The 9,752-nt window shown below is 60.3% G+C and overlaps 1 protein-coding gene across 1 annotated transcript in view; it reads right to left on the reverse strand.

The window, feature by feature from the left end:
• The window catches only part of DNAH17 (dynein axonemal heavy chain 17), a 140,822-nt gene that overhangs the window by 54,223 nt on the left and 76,847 nt on the right, over positions 1 to 9,752 (reverse strand). Inside the window, exons 45-54 of the mRNA XM_023531633.1 lie at positions 8,768 to 8,821; positions 7,366 to 7,890; positions 7,110 to 7,283; positions 6,663 to 6,870; positions 6,288 to 6,453; positions 4,130 to 4,232; positions 3,366 to 3,513; positions 2,924 to 3,015; positions 1,125 to 1,286; positions 349 to 513 (exon numbers count right to left, since the gene is read on the reverse strand). Of these exons, the coding sequence (XP_023387401.1) occupies positions 349 to 513; positions 1,125 to 1,286; positions 2,924 to 3,015; positions 3,366 to 3,513; positions 4,130 to 4,232; positions 6,288 to 6,453; positions 6,663 to 6,870; positions 7,110 to 7,283; positions 7,366 to 7,890; positions 8,768 to 8,821 (1,797 nt within the window). The remainder of the gene's footprint in view (positions 1 to 348; positions 514 to 1,124; positions 1,287 to 2,923; positions 3,016 to 3,365; positions 3,514 to 4,129; positions 4,233 to 6,287; positions 6,454 to 6,662; positions 6,871 to 7,109; positions 7,284 to 7,365; positions 7,891 to 8,767; positions 8,822 to 9,752) is intronic.

Raw genomic sequence — 9,752 nt, forward strand, 5'->3', positions numbered from 1 at the left:
TCTGGAACACCTCCAGAGAACTGATGTAGGCGGCCAGGCGCGAGAGGCTCTGCTTGCCGCTGCCGCCCACGCCCACCAGCAGGGCGTTCCCACGGGGGGCCTCCAGGATTCGGTTGATCCTGCAGATGTGTGCCACGGCGTCCTCAAACAGCACCTGCACCAGCCGGGCGCACGTCAGCTTCCCCGCCACGTGTGGACTTGCCTCCCACGCCCTGCGGTCCCCTGCGGTCCCCGGCAGCCCCCGGCGGTATCCGCCACGGGCCGTGTGGCCCGGAGCATGTCGAGGTGACAAGAGAGGGGGCCCGCGTGCAGGCCCTCACTCACGCTGTCGGGGCGAGCACCGCCTACCAAGTTCATGACCGCGTTGACCTCGTTGTAACTGTCCAGGACGTCCACTAGGAGCTTGTTCAGGTGAGCCACGTCGGTGACCGGGAGGTATTTGGCCTCGCCGACCCCTTGAGCGAAGTGGCAAAAGATGTTTGGTCTGGCGAATAAGAGCTCATCGCCAAGGTCCTGTTGATAGGAGACAAGACACTTCTAGCATTATCCGCGGCCCCAAAACCTTGCCATGTGCTCTGGGCCAGGCCAGGTCCCCAGGGGCCCAAGCCGCTGCTGTCAGGGGCCCTGTGGCCCTGGGCAAATCTACCTGGTGGGATGGTCTAATCCCCGCCACGTGAGGAATAAGCTGACAGTCCAAAAACCCGAATCCACTTAGAAAACGTGAGACAGCAGAGGGCACTGACCTTTGTCCATTGGCCATTATCCCTTAAGATACTGGCTGAGTCTCACGCTCTCCTTTTTTCATTGGCTCCAGTCACATAAATGTAAGGTCTTTTCCTTGTGTCTAATACGCATTTTATGTCTATTTCTGTACTTTCTATCCTGTCTTTTATTGGGCGGGGCCTTTCTCCACCCCAAGTGGATAGAGAGGGGGTCAGCACACGGGGACCCACTGAGGGGTCAATTCCTTCTTGCTCGGACCCACACCTGTGTGGGACTCCACGTGGCCCTTCCCACCCCCACATGGGGGGCTCCTCCAGGAGGGCTGGGGTCGCTCGCGGCCCGGACACTGCCTGATTAGGGCACTGCCGGGCTCAGCAGAGGGACCCGGTGGCCTGACGTACGTCGAAGAATTTCTTGGTGGACGCCATGGTGACCCTGCGCAACGTTTCCTGGTCCTTCTCATCGACCATTTTGTCGCCATACACCCTCTCGGCTTCGTGCAGCCAGAGGCGGACGAGGTCCAGTGGGGTTCTCAGGATCTCGGCTGTGGAGAACAAGAGCCCCTGCCCCAGGCGCAGGGAGGTCATACACGGCAAGACCAGGGCTGTGTGTAGGTCAGGCGAGAAAGCCGCCGCTTCCCCGGGGAGCGGGCCACGCCGCTGCGGCTCGGGGCCAAGGAAGCCGCCGACTGCCAAGCCCACACAGACCCTGGCAGCTGGAGGCTGGAGAGGTGTGGGGGGAATTGTCCTCACGAGACAAGGGCAGGGGCTTCATCCTCTAGTGGGATGGAGGGTGGACAAGGGACAGAGGAGGCTGATCCTAGGGGAACCAGACCATTGAAGGCCGCCGAGCAGTAGGCTCCTGCTTGGGCTCTGCAGCCAACATGTCCAGTCCTGGCTCAGCCATTTAGCAGCCGAGTGACCTGGCAAGTTCAGCAGGTGCTTGCTGAGGGTCTATTATTTTCCAGGCACTTTTCTGGGCTCTGGGGACACAGTGGTAACAAGGCAGACCCTGCCTTCACGGAGTTTGCATTCTAGTAGATGCAAGCAGGCGAACAAAACAATCACTGCGATGTGTTATGAATGACATAGACGGGGGCAGCGAAATGAGCCTGGGGAGGAGGAGGGGGCCTCTTGAGGGCATGACAGGTGAGCTGACTCTTGGAGTGAGAGAAGGCAGGTATGACTTAACCTCCCTGAACCTTAGACATCCTTAGATGTACGACATGCTGTTTGGAGGAGAAAATTGGGGTGTAAGTAGCCAAACCTAGTGCCCGACTCAGATTAAACAGTCAGTAAATAAGAAGAAATATCACTATCAGCACCACCATCACCACCATCATCACCGTCACCATCAAAACTATCATCACCACCATCATAACCACCATCACCATCATCATCACCATTACCATCATCACCATCATCACCATCACCATCATCATCATCATCACCATCATCATCATCATCACCATCACCATCATCATCATCACCACCATCACCGTCATTGTCATCGTCATCACCACCATCACCATCATCATCATCATCACCATCACCATCATCATCATCATCACCATCACCATCATCATCACCATCACCACCATCATCACCATCACCATCACCATCATCATCATCACCACCATCACCATCATTGTCATCGTCATCACCACCATCACCACCATTATCACCATCACCACCATCACCACCATCACCATCAAAACGGTCATCACCATCACCACCATCATCACCATCACCACAATCACCACCATCACCATCATCATCACCATCATCACCATCACCATCAAAACGGTCATCACCATCACCATCACCATCACTATCATCATCATCATCATCATCACCACCACCATCACCATTGTCATCATCACCACCATCACCATCACCATCACCATCAAAACTGTCATCACCATCACCACCATCATCACCATCACCGTCATTGTCATCGTCATCACCATCATCACCGTCATCATCACCATCACTATTACTATCATCACCGTCACCATCATCATCACCGTCATTGTCATTGTCACCATCACCATCATCATCACCGTCACCATCATCATCATCACTGTCATCAGCACACAGGTCACTTTGTTTTCTCTCCTGAGAGCAGCAGAAGAGGAGAGTGCTTATGGGTCAAGGAACTGGCCACAAGGTGGCATGACATAGAGCTAAAAGAGCAGTACCTGGAAAATATTGGACAGGTCCCTGAGGTTGAAGATGTAATGAAACTTAATGGCCGTGGGAAGAAACGTGGCTGTGACTTTCTGGTGCAGGGCTGTTACAAGAAAGAGACACACCGATTCTTATGCACCCTTAATGGCCTCGGGAAGTGCAAAGCTTAAGAGAGAGTTTCTGAAGCAAACGGGCTATGAACTGGTGACAATTTAAGTGAGAAAACTGCTGTCCTCGTGATGGGTAAACCATTCCTACACACTCAATTTCTTATCCGCTCCTCCCCCTGCAGCAACTGGACTTCGCATCTCCTGTCGAAACATACCATTGTTTAAAAAATATTGATTGGAAAGTATAAATAAAATATTTACCAGGGGAGAAGAGGAAGAAGCCGTCGGCTCCGTAGAGCAGTAGATTTTACGGACATGAGGGGGAGAAGGCTGGCCGGCTTACCCAGGGCCGAGGCCACCAGCTGGTTGCTCATCTTCTGAACCACCATGGGGGCGGAGCGATAGGCCAGGTGCTGGGACAGGATGGTGCTGTAGATGGTCGTGAGGGCCTCCTGGCCCGGGAAACTCACGGCAAACACGCAGAAGTGGCGCTGTGCGGAGCAACCGCGAAGCCCCATCAGGCCCCTCCTGGGGACCTGTCTGTGGCCGGGCCGCCTTCCTGGGTGCAGACTCTGTCCCCACCCCCTGATGTCTGTGAGCACAGCCAGGACGGCCACTTTTTGTCCTCGTGCCTTGTATGAGGTACAATCCCATGAAATAGTGACTCTATCTGAAACAGCCAAATGTACTTCAAGCTCTCAAGAAAAATTCTGTGGGAGGCGAAAGGGTGTCTCTGAGCCCAGGCCTGGGTCTGTGGCCCAGGCGGCCACCCGTCTTGATTGTCCGCAGGTGAGCTTCTGCCTGCTCAGGGCTGCGGACACTCCAGGACAGCCTGCCTGTCCCAGGCATTGTGTGGGACATGCTGATACTGAACAAATATTTGTTGTCCACCCGACATCCAGACTTGACTGGTGTCTGTATTTTCATTTGCTGGATCTGGCAGCCCTTTGGGGTCCCCTGCAACTTCCTGCCACGTCTGAAAGATTAGGGAGCTCTCCCGAGTGTCAGCCTGCAGCCCTGACGTCCCAAATCCAGGCTTTTATTCTCATTTGCCCAAACGGCCCCCAACCCTCGGCAGCCGCAGAAGGGTGTCTGATGACAGGTTACCTGAAGTCGGGGGTCGATGGTGAAGGACCCCGAGGTGGGGTTCATGCAGGCCACATACTGGCAGTTGTGGACCTCCTTCAGCGTCAGCTTCTGCCGGTCATACCTGCATGGGGAGACCAGCATTGGCGTTCCGCCCCTCCTCACCCCACCCCCAAACTCCCGGCCCGGCAATGCCTCAAACGTGGCTAGAAAAAAACCCAGCGCAATAAATATCTATTATACGTGAAACAGCCAATTTCACTTCACGCTCTCAAGAAAAATTCTAAAGCGGGCGGCGGCTCAGTAGCTGGGGGCGCAGGGCGGGGTCTATGCTCCAGCTGTCCACTTAGCGGCCTCAGGACTCCGGGCGAGTCCATCAGCCTCTGCTGCCTCAGGAGTCCCACGGGCACAGGGGGCCGTCACGAGACCGAGACGCACGGAGAAGGCGCGAGTCCGGCACCGGCTTGCCACCGCCCGCGGTGGCCCTGTGACCGGGGATGACGGTGGTGAGCGAACGGGCCCAACAGCCTCCTCGAGGCCGACGCACTGCGGCACGCTCCCGAGGGCTCGGACGCGGTCGAAGGGGGCGTGGGGCTCGCACGCCCTCGCTCGTGCCCGCGCCTTTGGGGCTCTCCCCCGTCGTGCGTGTTTCTGGTGGGGGTTCCCGCCGTTCCTTCCATTTACGGAAACGCCTCACGTGCGCCCACCGTCGGCGTGAGCCCCGTGAGCGTCCCGTGCCACGCCGTCGCCTCCGCATTGCGGCCATCCCTCGCGGGGCGGGGTCTCCCACCAACAGTGCTCCCTGACTGATGTGGATCGAAGCCATCGAGTTGTGGCCTTCTGGCTTACGCTTTTGGAATCTGTGTTCGAGAAGCCCTTCCCGCCCGCGCCTCCCCCGGGCCGGGGGCGTGCCCCCCGCGTCCTGCTGTCAACTCGGCAGTTTCCCCGTCTGCAGGCCACGTGGCAGGCGGGGTCCCGGGCCGCCGTCTCCTCCACGTGCTGAAATAGCCAGTAAACACCCACCTGCCCTACCAGCCGTGGGGCCACCTTCGTCTGATGTTCCCGAGGGCTTCTTCAGTGCCTCCCCGTGAGGACCTGGGACCCGGCGAACCCATTTCGAGGGCGTGGGGCCAGGGGCCTGTGTGACTGAGGGCTCACGGCGGATCGTCCTGCAGCCCTCATGGTTCCTCTCCTGCTCCTGCTGGCCTGGGCCCTGGCCGTGCCTCCCACAGCCCTCCCGGGTCCTCAGGCCCTGCTCAGAGCAGACCCCCGAGCGCCTCCCCTAATCCCCGCGCCGACTACGGCCTGCGGCACACCATGGCCGTCCTCGCTGGGCTCCCACGGCCGTGACGTGAGCTCGGGGAGTAGGCGCCGTGCGGTGGGGAAGAAGGCGGGCAATGGAGTCAGACAAATGTGGGCGTGACCTCCAGTGAGCGTGCCCTCCAGCTCCGACACTTGTTAGGGCTGTGACGGCGAGCGACCACTTAACCCCTGCGTGCCTCTAGTTCTCGGCGGTGAGGGGCAGGCTCTGCTCACCCACCGACTGGCTTCTGACGGGGTTTCTAGGGTTCTTCTGGCCTCGGAACCCCCAGATTTGACCTGTGCTACTTGCCAGGTCATCACCGTGTTTTAAGCACATTGAACGTCAGATCTTTCCAACCCGCAGGTTTGGAACGTCTGATCTTGCCACCCTTGGCCCCCTGTTACCGGACAAAGTCTGCGCTCTGTCTGGTGGCTGTGGGTTCTGGGTCCGGCTGCGGCCGCCCTGACACCCTCTCGGCTGGCTCACTCACACCAGTCACCCCAGCCCCTCTGGCTCCACAGGCCACACGCCCTTTGCCACGGGGTCTCTGCACATGGCATCTGCTGCCCCCAGATGCTCTCCCTCCAAGGTCCAGCCCGTGGCCAGTCCCAACTCAGCCTCCAGCTTCGTGCTGTGGTGCCGCGCCCCCAGCAATGTCTGTGAGCCGGCCCCTGGGCGCCCCGTGGTCATAGGGGCAGCAGGAGTTCCCTCAGCGATCTCCCCTCCCCCCGTAACTGCTCCTGCCTCCTCGGAACTGCTCATGTCCCCAGGTCCCAGCCCAGGGCAGGCTCGTGGAATGCCGGAGGGGAGATGACGTGGTCCAGCCCGTCCAGCTGAGGCCCCGTCTTGCCCCCCGCCGCCCACGCGCAGGCTCACCAGTGCTTGTGGTCCATGTGCTGCCGGATGAGGGTGTGGGGGGCCACCGTCCCGTACTTGTCCACCTCGGGCATGTTCATGTCGTCAATGAAGTAGATCAGCTTCTTGGTGCCTGGCGGCCCGTAGTTCCTCCCCGATTTCTTCTCCAGCGGCTTCTCGAGGACCCCTGGAGGAGGGAGAAGGGAGCGGGTTGGCCGCCAGCAGCGCACGGGTGGGTGTGGAAATGGAGGGGCACGTCCCCGGGTCTGTGGGGACGGGGGTTGCGGGGGGAGCAGCCATGTGGCTGGTGTGTCCGGGCCGGGCTGCGAGGGCCCGCCCTGGTCCTCGACCTCACCCTGCAGCCCCGTGCCCGGCGCCCCATGCACCGCGGCCCACCCTGCAGCATGGCCGAGGTCGTGTAGAAGTTGAAGGGTACGGCCTGCACCAGGTAGTCGTCGGTGTTCAGGCTCTCCAGCTTGTCCCCCATCAGCACCGACTTGCCGGTCCCCGCGTTCCCCACCAGCATCACAGGCCACGACTTCGCCATGAGCAGGTCCATGAAGTAGCGGATGCGGATGGTTTCTGTGGTGTGCACCAGCGAGGCCTGCGTGGGGCGGACGGGCGGGGCGGGCAGAGCCGTGACTCTCGGAGGGACGGATGCGACTCCAGCGTCCCCCTCCGGCCAACCGCGTGCACACCCGAATTGCTCGTGAGCCCCGTTTTACTTAGGGGGCCCTACAGCCGAACACCGGCTGTGTTTGCACGCCCGGTCCACGGCGGGGCCTGGGACGCCGGGTGCTGCTCCGAAGTCGCCGTGGGTCGTCCCCGCTCCTGGGCGGTTACCTGCAGTGGGATGTCGGGGTCCAGCTCAAAGGAGGGCACCTTGTCCGTCCAGGGCAGGAATTTCTTGGTGTCAGGGTCCAGGTAGTAGTCAAAGATGGTCCCCTGCGAGGGGAACTTAATCGTCTTGAATTCATTGATCCACCATTTGCTGAACTCGACGCGATAGTCCACGAGCTGTGGGAAAGCCCGAGCCGAGCCGTGAGAAGGGCGGCTGAGCGAGGGGGGCCCGGAGGGCGGGGCGGGCGGCCGGGCCCACCTGGTCCTGGAACATGGCCCCGCCGAAGGCCCAGAAGCAGGCGAACACGAAGTAGAGCTCGTACAGCTCCTTGGGGGAGTCGGCCGGCGTGTTCTTCTCCGTGAGGAGGCACTCGAGCAGGTACAGGACCATGTGGATGATGGTGATCTCGGGCACGGGCGTGATCTTCTTGAAGCCGAAGCGCAGCTTGTCCAGGCACATGGGCAGGTACTTGTCGAACAAGATCATCAGGTTCGCCTTCTCGGACTGCACCTTGCGCCGCTCCAGCCAGCTGCTCACCACCCTGCGGAGACAAGCGGGCGCTGACTGAGGACGGGGCCGCCGTGCGGACCGCCGGCGTCTCTCCGCCCGGTGACCGCCTGCCGGCGCCTCCCCGTGGTCCTGCTGTGCCTGCCTGGTGATGCAGACCATCAGAGTCTGCTGAAGGCGCGGGGTGCTGGGGCGTACGCTTTCCTGATATTCCAGCTGCGGAGGCGCTATAACCCCAGAACAGCTGGGAGCCACCCTTGCTACCCCAAAGGGAAGCTAACGCGAGGGCGGGAGAGCTGAGGAGGGGAGAGAGGGGAGGAGCTGGGACAGCATCTGGACTCCCAGATCCAGCCATGCCTGAAGCATGCATTGGTGGATCGAGCCAACAGATTTTTTTGTCCTTGCTTCCACTGGCTTGAGCTGCATTTGTCACGTTCAGTGGAAGAATGCAAACCAATACAACAGGCAACCCCGAGGAGCCATGCGGCACCGTCTGGCACCCCCCAGCCCCGGAGCGGGCCGCAGAGAGGTGGCCCCCACGACAGTGAGTCTGCGGACACCAGAGCCAGCTGCCCAGGCTTGAACCAGTTTCACTGGGGCCAGCAGTGGCCTTAGACAGGCTCTCTGCATGTCTGGGTCCCCGGCTCCTCATCCGTACACGGGACCGATGGCAGCCACGCCCATTTCAGAGGCCATCCGGGCTGATACTTGTAACGCTCACAGAAGGCAACCTGGTCCACAGAGCCCGCAAAAGACCTAAGTAGCATCCAGCTCCCCCTTGGCTCGGGGAGCGTGTCATTTCCAGGATGCTCAAAGCATACGCAGGGAGCTCAGGCCACCAAACACAGCCCGCCTGCCACCCGCAGCCTGACATGCACGCCTTCCTCTGCATCCACTCGGTTCTGAGCAATCTGTTCCTCACTGACCTCTGTCGGGACAGAGAGCTGAGGGCTAGAAAGCTTAGCTCCCTGGCACCCCCAACACTCCAGGGCGACAGAGCGAACCTTTACACAATCGACATCTGTGAGCGACATGGTGCCCCAGTGCCTGGCACAGTTAAGAACTGGATCCCGGGTACAGCCAGTCTTCGGAACGAAGACCCATTTGCGAGTCTGTACCCGGACTGTTTTGAAGGCGTGTATGTCGAGCTTACGTTTGCCTCGGTCAGAGTCACGCAGTGCATGCCATCACACGTGCCGGCTTGGACCTGAAATGCGCACCCGGAGACAAACGCGGGACGCGTGGCTTTCCCGCCCCAGGTCTTGGCGGGCCCCTGCCCTGCCCTGCCCTGAGAGGCCACTGGCCTGTCAAGCCCCGGAGCCCTGCTGCTTGTCCCCCTCCGGGACGCAAGGGCTGCTCTGTCTCTCTGGGCCCCTGGGCCTCTTCTCCAGCACAGAGCCCCAGGAAGTGCAGGGGCTGAAGGTCCCCGCCTCTGCTCACCTGCTGACCTCCGGCTCTCTCACCACCCTACTGGGTGTCCCCTGAGCGCCCCACGATCTCACCTCCTTCCTGTCGTCCCCGGCCCCCGCCCCATGTCTTAGCAGCTTCTGCCCTAAGTTCGTTTCCACTCTCTTGCCTTAGCTGCCGCCCACCCTGAAAACCGAGTGGGCGGCACGGTGGCCCCTCAAAAGACGTGTCCCGTGAATGCGACCAGATTTGGAAAAGGGGCCTTTGCAGATGGAATCAAGTTATGGACCTCGAGATGACATCATCCTGCGTTACGGTAGCCCTAAGCCAATGACTGGTCCCAATGACAAGAGGGAAGTTGGGACACAGAGACACGCACAGAGCGGGGACCACGTGACAGAGGCAGAGATCAGAGTGAGGCATCCACATCCCAGGGGGCACCAAGGACAGCCTGGGGCCACCAGAACTGGGGAGAGAGACCTGGGACTGATCCTCCCTTGGACCTGCAGAATGCAGAAGGGACCAGACCTCCTGCGGCCTGGGCCTTGGCCTTCTGGCCTCCAGGACTGTGAGGGAATAAACCTCCACTGTTTGCAGCCACCCAGTTTGTGGGCCTCCGTTACGGTGGCCACAGGACGCCGACCCAAGTGTGATGACCAGAGCTGCCGGGGAAGACGGCACGGTGGTGTCGGGTCACAGGGGTGGCCCAGGCCCTGGTGGCAGGCCAGCTC

Source organism: Pteropus vampyrus, unplaced genomic scaffold, assembly GCF_000151845.1.
Source record: "Pteropus vampyrus isolate Shadow unplaced genomic scaffold, Pvam_2.0 Scaffold72, whole genome shotgun sequence".
In the NCBI taxonomy this organism is placed as follows: domain Eukaryota; kingdom Metazoa; phylum Chordata; class Mammalia; order Chiroptera; family Pteropodidae; genus Pteropus; species Pteropus vampyrus.